Source organism: Manihot esculenta, chromosome 11 (genome assembly GCF_001659605.2).
Source record: "Manihot esculenta cultivar AM560-2 chromosome 11, M.esculenta_v8, whole genome shotgun sequence".
Classification (NCBI taxonomy): domain Eukaryota; kingdom Viridiplantae; phylum Streptophyta; class Magnoliopsida; order Malpighiales; family Euphorbiaceae; genus Manihot; species Manihot esculenta.
The window spans coordinates 24309894-24327827 of NC_035171.2; the positions used below are offsets into that span (position 1 = coordinate 24309894).

Below are 17934 nucleotides of genomic sequence, written 5' to 3' on the forward strand. Positions count from 1 at the left end.
TGGAAACTAAATAGTAAATCTCTCTAAAACTGAAAAATGTGGTAAAATTTGTTAGTAACACTGGAAAATCCTGAACACTAGCAGATCAAGACAATATGTTGCCTTTATAAGAAGACACTCTGCAACTAACAATGCCATAATGAAACAGTTCCCAGACAAATCATTTCTAAGCATATATAAGATTTCATCACCAACAAATTATACAGATAAGGGTTCAACTTGAAGTAAAACTAATCTCTTGATCCAAATTCTGTTATTGTATCGCTAGACCCTGTAATTGTCCGCAATCAATCCATATAAAGATAAAAAGAATCATCATTCCAACACTAACGAATCTCAAACTTGATGTTCAAGCAAAATCATCACTCAAGGGCATGGAATTTTGAATTTGTGATCCATGGTTATCTGGATTTTGAGGGGGTACCTCTATTGATTCTGTGTTATCCGTAGATGTTGGTGTGGTGTTTTCTCCTGAAGCAACTAAATCTGGATTACTTCCTGTGGACGGCATAGGGGTTTTATCAACGGAACCATGGGGTTCACCCGCTTCTGATAGGGGTGAAGCAATTTCTGCATCTGGTGTAGAACTAGGTGCACTTTCTGGTACTGTAGCAGTAGCAGTGGCTGTGGTTGACGCAGTTGCTGTTTCAGAATTAACAGCAGGCGGTCCTTCTAATTGTAATGGTTTGTTGGGTTGCTGCTGGGAACTTTGTGTACCAGGACCAGGCTTTTTCTGACTAGTAATAAAAGTAGAAAGAGATGGCATCCCTGGAGGAAGAATTTCAAGCGGTGGTTTTTTCCCTGCATCTGCCAAACTTGTAAGCTTGGATTCCTCGAGGGAAGCCAAAAAGGCAGCTGTAGCATCTGTCTTTATAGATGGGCCATGTTCAACCTCCTTCTGTAGCATTTTGTTCCACGCTTGAACCAAGTTTTTAAGTGTAGGTCGCCCATGAGCCTGGAGACATGTAAGCTAATTAGATACTAATTTCAGGATTTGAATAACCTGTTTGTATGTGTGTGTGTGAAAAGCATACATGGGCATGCAGTACAGCCTCCGCAAGCATCCCTGTATCCTGCCAAGCCTTTTCCATCAGAGCATTGTCTCCCAAAACCGCAGCTGAAAATGCTGCTTCACGTCCCAAGCCAATTGAAGTCAAGTTGTTTACCAGGCCCTGCAGTTGTGCATAGAATTACTTTAGAAATAGACTAATATAAAGACATCATAAGGGCATTGACATTGAAACATGTAACATCACACAAACTGAGAACCATGTCTGAGGTAATTGATTTGACATACCTGGAAGTCATTCTACAAATTTTGGATCTTTCATTTATGATCACCCAGTAATTTACAAAAGCACAAAAATTCCATTTTGCAATATTTAGACAAATGTTCAAACGAATCCTAAGCAAACATAATCTATAAAAGAAACCAAGAAGAAAAAAATAGAAGCTAAGTCAGAATTTCAGAGGACAACCGAGTGTAGCGGGTTGTACTCCTATTTTCCACGCTTACAGTATATGCTTCACAGCTAGGAATTTCAAAGCTTCAGCGATGTTGGCAAGATGCATGATAGGAACGCATATAATTTAAGGATGAGCCTAATATTCCTAGAAAAGCAAGTCTAGCACATTTCATTTCCCATTTCCATCTCCTTTTTAGGTTCTTCAATGTCAGGATGTTTCAAAGTGTTTGAAAGGAGTAATCAATTTTTATAATCAGCTTGAAAAAATATGCCAAGAAATTATCACAAGAAAGATGAAAGGTGTTTGAGGTAAAAATGATTGCTTATGAATCATTGATCTAAGGCCATGTGAGAAATCACCACATGGAAAAGTTTTGTAGGCATCAGATAAGTCATATGCATGCCCAAAATGTCTCTAGTAACTGCATTCAACCCCATTAGCAAAGGTCAAGAGATTAAATTCTCTATTACTTCAAGCCCACAAGGCCAATTCTCCCTAATCCCATAAATGAGGGATTAGAACTAGCCCATAATTAATCCCTGTGGTTGTAGATAGTTATGGTTCAACAATATATTAGCCAAATATTTAATTTTTCTTGAGATTTGCCAAGGATGCATCAAATAACTAAAGAATAAGTAAAGTAGAATGGCTGTAATTTTTTTTATCAAGAACACATTCATAAAAGAATAAATCATGAATTTCAAAATGGAAGAACCGACAGACTACACAGAACATGTAGGTTGCTTAAAGTTTCTAGCATCCATCAAACAGTTCAAAAGGCCAAATAGGAAAAGTATAAATCAGTATAGCAACATACACTCAGCCTTGTCAACTCGCCATGATTTGCAAGGCGTAGAGCAAGTCCTCTTAACTCATGACCCTGTAAAGCTCCTTTTACAGAACCAGCAGCAGCTAACCTCTTGAGAGCTTCACGAGCAATGTCAGCTTGTGCAGTGGCATCTGCAGCATCAATGAGGTCCAAGAATTCCTTTGCAAATTTCACTATTCCTTGAACAGCTTCAACGAGATTTTCCTTTTTTGCTGTTAAGTTAAGAATGTCACTCAAACCAAGACCAGTACCATCTTGCCCTACATCCCTGCTGTTGCTCATTGTAAGAAGGCACTGAAGTGCTCTTTTTAAATCATTGCTCTGCATGGCTAAATCAAACTCCAACCTAAAGAAAAAGAGAATATAATTAGATTTGAAACAAGAAAAGCATGCATTAGAATGTAACAATAAAATGCTCTTAATGCATTTAAATTGACACGGATATAGTTTGGAAGTAGTTGAACTTCATTGATTATCATAAATAAAAAGAGAGTATAATTAGATTTGCAACAAGAAAAGCATGCATTAGAATGTAACAAATAAAATGCTCTTGAGCACTTAACTTGATGCAGATATAATTTGGAATTAGTTGAACTTTATTGATTATCACAAGAACTTATAAGCCTTTAACCTGACACATAAAAGATGTCTGATGTACAAATCAAAAACAGGATTGTGCATGCTTGCATGTAAACATGCTCACATGCACACATGTATAATATGGATCACAGAAAAACATTTGTATGTGGAAGCACATTTGCTTACAAAAGAATACTACCGACAGGTTTGAACCTCAGCAAAAGAGATGGCATGTGTAATATCCAAATTAATGGAGAAACTAAAATTATGCATGGCAGACCTCTTAGATATTCCAGGCAAATGAAGTGCTTCAGTAGCATAGCCCATTCCCAGCATAAATTGTGCCAAATCGTCATGATGTTCTCTACCAAGCCTACTTGCCCTGTGTAAAAAAGCGCAACGACAACAGAATAAAGATTATAACCTTCTTTCTTTTTTTTTTCTTTTTTGAGATGATATGTAAGAAAAAAACTAATAACATCTCTTGTAGCATTAATATGTAAGATAAGAAAGCTGAAAGAGTAGCATACCATTTAACAGCACTAACAGCATCTCCATAAGCAGCAAGACACCGGCAACGAATACCAGGATGACTCAAGGATAATGCATGTGCACACATATATCTACCAAAAAAGAACTTTCATATTTTTCTTGCATTACATAATAAGGCATCATAAATTCACAACAAAAAGATGTACACAAAGGAACTCCCTCATTCCAAATGAAAAGCATATCAAGCTTTACATGAGCTTTCGTACGTTGCACTGGAAACAAGTATATTGATAAAGAAGAAACTAATAAACTAGTTATTTGTGTTGATGAGCTTGGTACAATAATTTTCTGCCATCAACTAGAATCTAAAAAAGAAATTTAACCAGCCAAAACATTTCGAGTTTAGGACTCCAACAAACTTCATGGAAATGGTGGAGCACAGTGAGAAATGTAGGAGGAAGAATTAACATCCAGCCATCCAGGCATGATGACCAAACTTTTAACACTGCAAACTAATATCATTTGCAGGTAAATGATAAAAAAAGATGAGAGTAGAAACAACAATTTTATCTTCTTTACTCAATTGAAAAGATAATATGACTTTGAACAAAAATCATCTAATTACCTGTCAACAAGCCAAAGAACTCCATCTCTTACGCCCACCACTACTAGAGGCCCAACAGGTCGTTTCTGCTCACTAGGAAAACGAGTAACTGCCACAGACACCCCTCCGCCACCAACTGCTATCTCACTAACCCTTTTCTCTTCTATCTCCTTTGGCATTGCCAAATCAACATCATCAACTTTAGTCTGCTTTGGCAATGTCAAGAAAGGTGGCACAGAAGGAACATGCTGAAAAGAAGCTAAACGAACCACCTTCAAAGAAAACACATTGATTCAGATAAGAGAGGAGGAGATAAAGTTCTTCAATCATATAGTCATTATAGTTCAAAATAAACAAAGTCTGGATCTATTTATGATACTTTCAGCGCAAAAAAATTATAGAAGTATAGAAGCACATAACTACAAGAATTTATCACTAGATCTCTTGCTGCTGAATATATATTAAAGCACACAAAATTCAACTTAAGTCAATTACACCATTGGCCTGACTAAACTAATTTGGTCAGCATGGAAAAGATTTTTAAACAATTTCTAGTTTGACTTTCATCTTCATCAAAGTACCTATTGTTGAAACTTACAATAAAGCAACAATGTCTAAATCGGGTCATGCAATATCTATATAATTAGACAGGTTGGTTTCATTTACAATCAAGAATAGTTCTGTTCAATTTACTTTGATATGTTCCAACTTCTGTTAGAACTAAAACTTCAACATTCAGTTTACTTGAGAGGAAAGGGCCAAAAAATTCTGAACTCTCATACTTTCTACTATTTCACCTTAAACTAAAAATTTTAATAATTATACTTGTAGAAAGATAATATTTTTTGTATTTCACAATAGAGATTACAACCTATTTATACATGAGAGACGGTATCTAAATAGGAAAGAAAATCAAGTCTATGATTATACAATCCCTACGATTAAGTAACTGACCCATCTATCAATATTTACTTCCTATAACTTATAACACTTCCCCCTCAAGTTGGAGCATAGATATTAATCATGCCCAACTTGTTATATATATAATCAACTTGAGTCCCATTTAGAGGTTTAGTTAAGATATCTCCTAATTGTTCTTCAGTTCGAATATGTCATGTTGATATTATCTTTTGTTGGTCCTTTTCACGAACAAAATGACAATCAATCTCGATGTGTTTAGTCCTCTCATTAAATATTAGATTGGAGACAATATGGATAGCTGCTTGATTATCACACTACAATTTAGCAAGCACCGAATTTGTGAACCCAACTTCTTCCAATCACCGTCAAATAATTCAGCTTGCAAACTAATCTTCTATACCTTTCAGGATCTACAAATGGCTCACTGTCTTCTGTGGTAAGTTGAAGGTTAGGGGTCATTGGGGTACTATAAGGCTTAATACCCAATTTTCTTGTTTCTGCCCACAAATCAAGAACATATTTTCTTTGAGATAAGAAGATGCCTTTCTTACACCACATAACTTCGATTCCCAAAAAAAATATTTTAAAAAGCCCAAATCCTTTGTATGAAACTGTGTTAAGAAATTCTTTTAGAGATGTGATGCCAGCAAATGTCATTTACTGTGATAACGATATCATCCACATATATTACAAGCAGAATTACTCCACTATCAGAAATTTCTATAAAACACTAAGTGATCACACTTGCTCATTGTTATAGGTTATAGGAAGTAAATATGTTAATATAGGAAGTAAATATTAATAGATGGGTTAGTTACTTAATCTTAGGGATTGTATAATCATAGGCTTGATTTTTCTTTCTGTTTAGATACCGTCTCTCATGTATAAATAGGTTGTAATCTTTATTGTGATATAACAACAAATATTATCATTCTACATGGTATCAGAGCCTTTCTCGTAGAGATTTAATTTTTTTTTTCCTTCTCGTCAAGTTTTAAATTTCTTTTTGGAGACTTAGGGCTCTGTTCATTTGGGTTACCCATAAAGGGTAACATTTGGATCTCACCGTCGCTGGAGTTGCCACATGGTCCCCTTGTCAGATCTGAGGTTTGTTTGCCGTTCAAGTGTTGGGTGGAGGTGTTTTTTTTTCAGTACTGTTCTACAGAATAAGAATCAGTGCACACAAATGGCGCATATGGCAATTGAGACCCCTTCAGATAAGGGAATTTTGATATCTACAGATGAATATGCACAATTCATCCAATACCAGGCATCTCTGAAATCCTCTAATTCCTCCTCAATCACTGCAATTGCCGAGTCAGGTAACTCTACTGCATGTCTTGTATCTTCATCCTCCAAATGGGTTATTGATTCTGGTGCTACCGATCATATGTCAGGTAATTCTACCCTTTTGTCCAATCTGGAGTCTCATGCATCGCCTTCTTATGTTACTCTTGCTGATGGCATTAATTCTTTTGTCATGGGTTCTGGTCATGTCAACTTAACCTTTTCTCTTTCTGTATCCTCTGTGTTATGTCTCCCTAAGTTCGCATTTAATTTACTTTCTGTTAGTAAACTCACTCGTGCATTGAATTGTTATATCTCATTCTTTCCTGATCACTGTATTTTTCAGGATCTTTCGACGAAGCATATTATTGGTAGAGGGCGTGAGTCAGAGGGTCTCTACGTCTTGGATCAACAACTACCTAGATCTCTTGCATGTTCCGCGCGTTTCACACCTTTTGATGTTCATTGTCGTTTGGGGCATCCTTCTCTCTCGGCTTTGAAGAAGTTATATCCACAGTTTCATTCTTTGTCTGTTTTAGATTGTGAGTCTTGTCAATTTGCCAAACATCATCGTTTACCTTCAGTGTCTCGAGTCAATAAACGGGCTTCGTTTCCCTTTGAGTTAGTACATTCAGATGTTTGGGGTCATTGTTCTACTATGTCTAAGTCTGGCTTTAAGTACTTTATTACTTTTGTTGATGACTTCTCTCGTACTACTTGGTTATTTTTAATGAAGAGTCGTTCATAATTATTTTCTATCTTTTGTGCGTTTCATGCTGAAATCCAAACCCAATTCAATATTCTCATTCGTATATTGCAAAGTGATAATGCTAAAGAATATCTCTTTAGGGAATTTCAATCTTATTTGTTACAAAAAGGGATTCTTCATCAGTCCTCTTGTGTTGACACTCTTTCATAAAATGGAGTTGCCGAAAGAAAAAATCGACATCTTCTTGAAGTAGCCAAAGCCCTCTTATTCCAAATGAAAGTACCTAAATGTTTTTGGGCTGATGCTGTATCCACGGCTTGTTTTTAGATCAATCGCATGCCTTCCTCCATCTTTCATGGTGATATTCCTTATAATATTTTGTTTTCCACTAAATCTTTGTTTCCTATTGAGCCACGTATCTTTGGGTGTACTTGTTTTGTTCGTGATGTTCGTCCACAGGTTACTAAATTGGATCCCAAATCCCTCAAATGTGTCTTCCTTTGCTACTCTCGACGTCAGAAAGGGTATCATTGTTTTTCTCCTGATCTGAATCGGTATCTTGTGTCTGCGAATGTAACATTCTTTGAGTCCACTCCGTTTTTTCCGCCATCATCTGTTTATAACACTCAAGGAGAGGAAGATGACCTCTTGTTATACACTGTTCGCTCTCTATCTCCTTAGACTACTCCTACACCTTTCGCTCATGTGCCAGGTCGCTCTCCCATCTTTCATGTGTATTCCAAACGCTTAGAGGACTCTGACTCCGCTCCACTACCCGCTTCTTCATTGACAAATCCTGCTCCCACTGATCCTTCACTGTCTGATTTGGATTTGCCCATTGCTATTCGCAAAGGTAAATGTACTTGCACTTATCCTATTTCAGCTTGTGTCTCTTATGATCAATTATCCTCTTCTTCTCGTTGTTTTGCCACTGCTTTAGATTCTATTTCAGTTCCCAAAACTGTTATTGAGGCTTTGTCCCATCCTGGTTGGCGTGCTGCAATGGAAGAGGAAATGATGGCCCTTGACACTAATGGTACTTGGGAGTTGATGTCCTTGCCCCCAGAAAAGCGGGCTATTGGGTGCAAATGGGTGTTTGCAGTGAAACTAAATCCTGATGGATCTGTTGCTCGCCTCAAGACCCGTTTAGTGGCCAAAGGTTATGCACAAACTTATGGAGTTGACTATTCTGATACATTTTCCCCAGTTGCCAAGCTCGCATCTGTTCAATTGTTTATTTCCTTGGCAGCTACACATGATTGGTCTTTGCATCAACTGAATATTAAAAATGTTTTTCTTCGTGGTGATCTTCAGGAGGAGGTTTATATTGAGCAACCACCTGGTTTTGTTGCTCAGGAGGAGTGAGGCAAGGTTTGTAGACTTCGAAAATCCCTTTATGGCTTGAAACAGAGTCCTCGGGCATGGTTTGACAGGTTTAGTGAGGTGGTCCAACAGTTTGGAATGAAGATGAGTAAGTGTACTGTATTCTATGCTAGGATTATACAGATTATTAAGGAGTAAATCATGCACATAATTATAGGGATTATTCATAGTTACTAATTGTGTATTTCCCTATTTTCTTCAATAAAAATATATATAAAAAAAAATCCAGCTGCCTAAGAGAATATAACACAACAACTTAATCCAAAATTAGGGGAATACAATGACAGCTGCTTGAGGATAAAATCGAACAATTCCATTCATTCCCTTCTATCCTTGTCTAATTTTAACATGGTATCATAGGATTTGAGTCCAAAAGCTACTTTTCTCTCATATTTATCCTCCTTCAATTTAGCCTAGGGTTTGAGACCCAAAGCTATTTTCTCCCAAATTTCTCTTCTTCTCCATGGTATTCAGCTAAAAATGAAAGACATATTACCAAAAAAGAAGAAAAGGAAGAATAATAAAAGAAAGCTTAATGATGAATCCATAACTTTAGCAAAAATATTATTAAGGCTCTGTTTGACAACAATTTTGAAGGTAGTGTTTAGTGTTTTGACTCCGTATTTAGAGGTTGAGGGAGCAGAATACGAAAAGTTATTTCTTGCAAGGTTTGGCTAACCATTGCTAAAATGGCTACCGGTTACTAAAGTAGCTAACAACTACTAAAATAGCTAGTTTGTCGAAAAGAGTCTAAAAAGAGTTCTCCAATTGATGAAATATTCCATTAAATTCACGGAATGTGCGAGTATTAGCAAAATCACCAAATTGATTAAAGCTTGTATTAAGGAGTGATTTTTGGGATGCCATAAATATCTTGTATCTTCCATGATAAATATGGTCGTATGTATTATGCTAATACGCAAGTGAATAACATGTAATCTTTTGAGGTTTTATTTCTATGGATGTAAATTTTCAAAGCCAAACCACCTAAATCTTCTCTAGTTATTTTCTCTTACCTTTTTATATCATTCTAAATTTCAATATGGTACTAAAACCTGTCTTGACACCAAGTGAAATATTTAGATCTTTGGGCTTGATTATGGGGAAATATTTTCTTCAATGGTGTCTCTATTTGATTTCTTATTGCCCTAGCTGCAATCCCCCATCGAATACTTCATCAATTACACATTAAAGTTGTCTTATCCAAGCATATATGGAGCAATTTCTAAGGTTTGTTGCTCATGGGAAATTTGAACGAGTATGACGACTACAACAATTATTGTATTATTTAAACAATCTCCAAGTGCATAATTTGGATGCTTCAGTGCTATTGTCCAACAATTTTTCATGCTTTAAAGTGAAGCAAATCATTCAGTCATTTACGTTATGGTGATCATGATAAATATAGGCTATATGGATGATATTGCTATAATAGGAACAACCAGGACCTCATCTCTCAAGTCAAACAACATATATTTAGTCATTTTCAGCCAAGGATATAGGGAAGTTGAAGTATTTTTTGGATTGGAAAAACACTCAAAACAAGCATTATTATTTCAAAATAACAATATGTCTTGGACATTTTGGAAGAGACTAGCATATTAGACTGCAAACATGCAGATATTGACCCAAATAAAGGAGCACTTCTTAGACAGTGGGAGCCAATGAAGGATCCTGGTAGATATCAGAGATTGGTTAGCAAGCTAAACAATCTTACAATCACACAACTAAAGATTTCCTTTGCTGTAAGTATATCTAATAAGTTCCTTGGTGTGGATGAAAGTAGGGGTGAGCATTCGGTCGGTTCGGTTCAAAACCGAACCGAACTGAATAAACTGAAAACCGAAATTTTAGTGTTTATGAAAACCGAACCGAACCGATTTTGGTCAGAAATCGAATCAAACCGGTCTGATTCGGTTCGGTTTGATCGGTTTCAATTTTTAATAATTTTTTTATTTTTTACACTTTATTTTTAGTATTTTAAAATTTAATTAAAATATTTTAATCTTAATATGATTTAATTTCTCTATATTATTGAAAAAACATATTATTATCACTAATCGGTTTGGTTCGATTTTTTCGGTTTTTTTATGATCAAAACCGAACCGAACCGAAATAACCAAAATTTCTAAAATTAAAAACCGAACCGAACCGAAATATATAAAAAACCGAACCAAAATTTTAAATCGGTTCGGTTCGGTCGGTTTTTTCGGTTTGAACCGAATACTGCTCACCCCTAGATGAAAGTAGTGAGGACTGAGGAATTTTTTGGAAAGTAAAAAAACAGCAAGCTAAGAAACAAAGGAAGAAAGCATGATAGGAACAAGGGCAAACGAAGAACATTTTAGTAGGGACAGCAAAAGAACACAGAGAAAGACATGCCCTGGGTGTGTACCTAGTCCCAGGAACATGCTCAAGGGATGCAGTCCTCCACCCAACGGACTAAGGACGCCTTTTCCTAGGTTTATTATGTTTCTAGCAGTCCAAATGCACTTTGGATTTCTTGTCTTTTTCAATAACAGCAGCAGAAATTATTTAGAGATAATTTAGGAGCTTTCCAACTCTATCTAGGATTTATTCATGTTTTACCATTTTAATTACCATTAGTTTTATCTCTTTCTTATCTAGATTTTTTAAAGTAGTTGGGTTTGTTAACGTCTTGTTTAGTCGAATTATATTCTTCTTGTATTTATGTTAAAACTCTATAATTACCCCTAAAATATGTGTATGTAGAATTATATGGGCTAGTTTAAATGTTTCATCCAATTCGGGCTATTATGATGTAACATCAAATCCCACATCATTTCCCTTTTTTAAAACCCTTAATCAAACCTCTAATTTATCCTCTTCCCTCCCTGGAATCAAATAAAGAATTTCATTCAATATCAACAAGAACATGGTAAACTATGAATTCTCAACCTGTAGCATAGGTGGCCTTAGTTTTATGCTCTCTTGTGTAGCACTTTGGGGACCTTCTACTGTGATTAGGGCCAAGTCTCCATGTTCAGCAACTGCTCTTGCCTGTGCCTCTTTCAATCTCATCTCTTCTTTCATTCTTCTTGTTTCTATATCAATTGCTGCAACTCCAGCATCCACAAAAACACATCTGAAAAAGTACTGAATTGTTAGATATTTAAAATACATTTCTTCCTATACTTCAATGTCTTTCTTTTTAAAATAAATTCCATGGACACAAAATGATAACAATACACTGAAGGGAATCATATATACAAAAGATATGTTCAGTTAGAGGAAAAGAAAAAGGAAAAGGAGACTATGAATAATCAAGGAGCATCACATTAAACAATCAACGAATACCAATTCCTAAAAATAAAGCTTAAATAACTCCAATAATAAGCAGTGGCAGTTGAATAGATGATGGGGGGCACCTCACAGAGCTGCAGCTGTTGTTACATGCCCCTCTTTGAAAGCCAATCACTCAGAGAATACAAATTTCAATTCAAGTTAAAGTTTTTGCTCACCCTGTCACTACTAATTGCAAAAGTATTATTTTCCAAAGGCCAATAATTGGGGAAGGAGGAAAAGATTGCAGCTAAGCTAGCTCCAGTTGCTTCCAGCAGCATTTTCATAAACCTTTTCCTTAAAAAACTGAGGTTCAACTGATTCCATTTTCTTTTTCAAAAAAAAAAAAAAAAGGAAGAAGAGTAACAGAACATATAAATTTTGACCTTGAAAATCATGCACCAGTCATCTAGACACACTACACTACCACAATTATGACACTCCCCTAAGAAAATTTCTTTCCATCCTTTCTATCAACTTGGTGAACGGTAATTAAACAAATGCAAAGAATGAAGGATGACAGTATAACGAGGCACTAATCAAATTGCAAGTATCTACTATTTTAAAATTGAAAAATAGACCAAAAGGATACCATTAGAAAATTGATATCTAGAAAGTTACTTCTAAATTAGTAATTAATAATATTCACTTAAACATTTGTATGTAATTTTTTTTTATGAAATCACTGTGCAGCAATTGGCATAAAAAAAAATAATCAGCTAAACATTCTTAAACCATTAAAGAATTAGTGAAGAAAGAATTTTATGCATTTTTAGTTAAGGTGTACCTCACATTGCTCAGGTGCCTTTAGACCTTGAGCACCTTCAATCATAATTATTTCAACCACATAATTCTTCAGCTTATTTGGAGAAAATACTTAGCATGATAAGTTAGAGAAGCGGACATTGAACTCAAGAGAAATTCATGATGTGACCACAACTTTGACAATTCTATAATTGAATTGTATTCCAAACTGACTGGGACTCTGGTTGTTCAAAGAATAAAGTAGAACTCCACCTTATTTAGGTTGTTGGATTTGGAAGAGAGAAAATATTATCTGCAAGCTAGTTGCAGGAAACTGACTCATCAACCAGCTTGACTTGCTCACAGACAGAACGACTACGAGCTAGAAACAACTCACAAGCATTAAAGAACTCTACTTCTCCCAAAACATTATGAAAATCATTTAAAGGTCAGAAGGATTTAATAATAAAACCTTACTAAAGTATCTGGTACAAAATATAAGGAGAAGAATTTCCAATTGTGTCTTCTCTTCTGCCACAGACACAAGCAAAAAATCATTCACTAGCAAATTATTGGTGAAGCACCTAAACCATATGTGTACTTAATACAAAACTACTTATAGCCCCAAAAGACCCTTGGCTTGGACCCTATACATGAAGTGGGCAAGTGGCTGCTTATCAACTAACACCGACCAATTCCAAGTGTGGCAAACTGGCAATAGAAATCACAATTAATAGAGCACTGTATATTAATTGAACTTTTTCATTGAGATTTAATTATTACCTGAGTATTTACCAATGCAGAAAACTGGGATAAAAAGGCTTAATAACCTGAGGTTAAACCTATATGAGGGCCAGGCACAAAAACCAGAAAAACAGAATCATATTCCCCCATTCCTTGTAACTAACTGATGCATTACTGTACCAGAAGCATGGTTTTAAATAACGGCCGTTACGTTACTATTTACAGGTTTTGGAGAAGGTCGTGGCCGTTAAGGCTGTTATTTAACGGCAATAAAATTTTGTTAGAGTAACGGCCGTTACATAATGGTCACGGCCATTTCAGGCTGTGACTTTCTTTTCTCTGCAAGAATTTGCAGAGAATGTTGTGTTCTTGCTGGGACAGCCTTCTTCATGTGATATTTGAACAGTTGAAGGATTGAAAACTCTCTTTTTAGCCTTATCACTTCATTTCCTAAGCCAAAGTGCCAAAACTATAAAAAAAAACATTACATTTCCCTTAATTCTCAAGCTCTCTTCTCAACTTTCTCCTAAATTTCTGTAAGCTTGACTACTAAGGACTGCAGATTCCTCTGTTCACTTCTTCAAGTATCAAGAACTCTATATTTGAGAGTGGTTTCAAAATCTATTGTGCAAAAAAATTAGTTTTTATCATTTTTTTCAACAAATGTTAAATATTTTTTGAATCATTGTTGTAGTTAATGCAAAAATAAAAATAATTAGAGGTTAGAATGTTATATAACTTTGATTACAAATTCAGAACTTAAGTTTTTATTATTTTTCAATAATTTTTAGAGTTTTTTTGAATCCCTTTAGTTTTTATTTTTGTAGTGAATGTATAAATAAAAATGATTAAAAACTACTTTTATTAGAAAAACAAAGTGGATCTACTCAACAACCTACTAAACGCTCATTCTGGTGATAATTGAGGTTAATCATCATGCATGATGTTTAAAAATTATAAATTTTGTGTTTATTTAATATTTTTATACTTATTATTAAGTTGTATAACTTAGTTTTGATTGCACCTTTAAATATTTATTAATTTCATTAACTTTGCAAATTTTTCAAAAAAATTTGCATAGCAACAGGCCGTTCCCATTACGGTACGACCATTACAGGCCTATTTCCGTTTCCCGCGTCCACGATTTAAAACCATGACCAGAAATCTTACCAATCTACAATAGCAATCAGAATCTCTAATAGCATATCTTCCTTTAAAATTGATTGATCATACAAAACTTGATCCATAATTATGTCTACTTCGAGGGAATTTTAATTATTTTGCTAATATAGAAACTCCAACATATTCAGCATAAACATCACGAAATTGGTCACCTAATGCTACATTGTTGCAAAAAGAAGTTTCCCAAAATTGTTATGCACATTATATTGTCCTCATTTTCATATTTATAAATGCTCCATTACATGGAAAATAACCAATCTTATCCTAAGTCCCAGCCAAGGAAAAACTGATATATTTTCATCAATAATCTAGATCTACACTGCAAATAAAAGGAAATGGCTTCAAGCTCCATTCTTCCTTCAAGTGGATTCCACTATAATAATCCATATAAATTTGAATCACATTTAAGCTAGTGTAACGATCAACTGCCTGCTTGTGGATTACGTCCCACATTGGGAAATTACGGCAATTCTGAATTGTATATAATAGTTAGCACGAAACTACTAAATAATTTGGGTTAACTATTTTGGAGCAAGTGGAAAGTGGGTCCAAAAGTTATTTGGGCCAGTTTAGGCCGAGCTGTTTCAATTAGTATTAGAGCCACTCTGGGTCAGAAAAATTGTGCGGAGCTAGTGGACCTGCGAGGAAAGAGCTACCCATGTGAGACGAGATAGAGCCGCCCGAGGTACTAGCGAACCACAATACCCGAGGGTATGGTCCTGATTTAGCAATTGTATTCAATTCAGTTGTGACGAGGACGTCGCAAATTTGGCCGGACCGAGTGTAACGGTCAGCTGCCTGCTTGTGGATTACATCCCACATCGGGAAATTATGGCAATTCCGAATTGTATATAATAGCTAGCACGAAACTACTAAATAACTTGAGTTAACCATTTTGAGCCAAGTGGAAAGTGGGTCCAAAAGTTATTTGGACCAGCTTGGGCCGGACTGTTTCAATTGGCCAAACATAATATTTCCCTAAGTGAGCAATACTAGTTTATATTTAAATTACTAACCAGAGATACAAGAAAAATCCAGTCTCTCTGAATAAACCAGGAGTCCAACTTAAAAATAGACATAAAACATTAATCAATAAAAAAAACTTACTCAATAGTAGTTGGTGTAGCCACAAAAAGCTGTCTACGATGCCAAACAGCTCCCGTAGCATACGGAATTGCAACATCTCCTAGATATCGATATTGAGGCCTCAAAGAAGATATGACAATATACTGCTGATAGGCAAAAGCACAGTACTCAACTGTTTGATCCCATGCAGTCCATTCTGGCTGAGGAAGCAGACCACCCACAGGTTCAAAAGTTTCCCAACTGCAAATTATAATTTTAATCAAGCATTAAAAAGGATCAAAAACCTTAGGTCTTACTTACCCTAAGGTAAAAGAAAAAGTACATTAATCTGCTTGGATAAAAATTGCTAAATGCTTCAGATAGCAGCCAGCACACTTTCATGTTCAGTATGCAATTAATGTATGTTATAGGAGCCTGATGGACCAATGCTTGTAGAATGAATCAACAAAAGCACAATATGACTTGTAATTACTTGAAAAGATAGCATTGTTGAGCAATTATGGGAAGGATGAGCAAGAATGTACTGAAGGGGAGAGCAATTAGCAAAAATGTTGGTTAGTTTAGAGAGAGAGAGAGAGAGAAAGAGAGAGAGCACAGTTAGAAATGGTGCCAGTTAAATACAGTGGAAGACTGAAGACCTGCAATTTTTGAGTTCTTTTATCTCTTTTGTTCCTTCTCATTGCCATTTAATCAAGTGCCAATACTATCAGAAAAATTCCATGTAGCAACTCTTCCGTGATATCAAAAAAGGCAATTACATATTTACATGACCTTATTCAAACAATTTCTCCATTAAACTTGCTATTTTACAAAAGTTGGATTCTTTTCAATTGTCAATTATGGAATAAAGAGGGAAAAGGATAAGATAGTCTAAAGAATGGAGACAAGGTTGCATGTATTGGGAGTCAGCTTTGAAGAGGGGAATGCAACCCTAGGAGTTGCTTTGTGTTTTGGTACTTAAGGTGAATGGCTTTGTGTAGGTGTTTTTTAATCTAACTTGTGAGTTGCTGGTTGTGTTTTTTGGTTTCAACAAGAATCGCATCAAGGGCAAGCGTTGAAATTGATGAGAGATTCCATGCTCCAACTTAAGGGGGAGCATTATGGAAAGTCGATATGTATTTTATATTTTTCTACGTAGGAGGATTTATATACCCTATTTAGTTGGAATCCCTTGATTTATGATATCATGCCATATATGTCTCGAATCTTCCTTTATAAATAAAGAAGCTTATGCATTATGACATATAAAATACAATTAAATAAAGATGTAGCCCTTTAAGATTTTGTGTCCATAGGCGTAGATGTGGGCTTTCATAACTGAACCACGTAAATCTCATTATTTTCCTCTTTATTCTTTATTATTCCAACTTTAACATCATAAAAATGTTAGAATGATGCATTTTAATGCGCCTACCTAGTTCATCCATGAGCAAACAATGATAAAGAAGTTGACCGATATTGGTGTCCCAACTCGCATATCTCTTGCAATTAACTAACAACAGAGAAGTATTATGACTCTCACCTAAACAACTGAAAGTTTTGAGGGGCTGCCTCAGCAGGAGATCTCTGTGAAGAAAATCCATCATCAAACGTACTAAATGAAGAACCAGGACTACTTCCAAATCCTGACAGAGGCATAGATTGAATTGTGGAAATAGCTGTTGCTGCAACAGCGCTAATCCTCCGAGATGTTCTATAGGCCACACCTAGCAGTGCCCCCCCATGCAAGCCAATGACCTAGAACAGATAATATTCAATAAGAGGACAACTTCACTCCACACAAGAGCAACAATTGAACATAGTCTTTGCAATTACAATGGAGAATGCAGAAAAAGCAATAAGATGCACAATGTTGTTGAACCACATGGATTATGGAGTTATAAAACTTTCTAATTATTAACAAACTATCAAAGTATCTGTAAGGCATCAGGAACTGCAGCTTTTTTTTTTTGTCTACATGATACTTTGATGGTTTAAAATATAAGAAATTCTGAGAATAAAGTGTCAATTCCATCTGTACATGCTTTTTGGGATTACTAAGAAAAAATGGGAAACTTTGTATGTGTCTATGTGACGCAGATATATCAGAAAATTCAGCAGATGTTAACACCAAAAGTGACTACCTGCATAAAAAAAATTCAGAATGAGACAAGTCATGAGCCTGAATCCTATTGCACTTGATTGCAGGAAAAAATTCACAAAGAATGAACTTAGATTAAGTGGAACTCATATACACCCTGGAACAAGAGAAAGGCATCAATTACCGGTTCAGAACGACTTCCTACAGATCTCATCAGGATATTTGATGTACCATCATCAAGCAAGATACGAACTTGCACACTGGCTGCAGAAGCAGCACTAGCTGCTGCTGCTGCTGCTTGAGCTGCCGCTGCAGCTGCTTCTTTCGCTTTCCTTGAGGAAACACCCTTGGGAATTATAGGAATTCTAGGAGCTATTGCAGATTCTAGTATAGCAAATCTATCACGACATGTATCCCAAGCCAGAAGTCTTGCACTGCCTGAATCTACGATGGTCCAATCACTAACCTTGTATATAGAGAAGTAAGGAATATCAGGCCACACAATTGCGAGGTATCTGCAAAAG

At 35.7% G+C, this 17934-nt stretch overlaps 1 protein-coding gene across 1 annotated transcript in view; it reads right to left on the bottom strand.

Annotated features, from left to right (window-relative positions):
* The window catches only part of LOC110626769, a 37368-nt gene continuing 19434 nt past the window's right edge, over nt 1-17934 (bottom strand). The window contains exons 12-21 of the mRNA XM_021772845.2: nt 17595-17925; nt 16853-17067; nt 15352-15570; nt 11191-11377; nt 3993-4243; nt 3406-3498; nt 3156-3257; nt 2285-2642; nt 1035-1172; nt 1-955 (exon numbers count right to left, since the gene is read on the bottom strand). Coding sequence (XP_021628537.1) covers nt 350-955; nt 1035-1172; nt 2285-2642; nt 3156-3257; nt 3406-3498; nt 3993-4243; nt 11191-11377; nt 15352-15570; nt 16853-17067; nt 17595-17925 — 2500 coding nt within the window. The 3' untranslated portion in view covers nt 1-349. The remainder of the gene's footprint in view (nt 956-1034; nt 1173-2284; nt 2643-3155; nt 3258-3405; nt 3499-3992; nt 4244-11190; nt 11378-15351; nt 15571-16852; nt 17068-17594; nt 17926-17934) is intronic.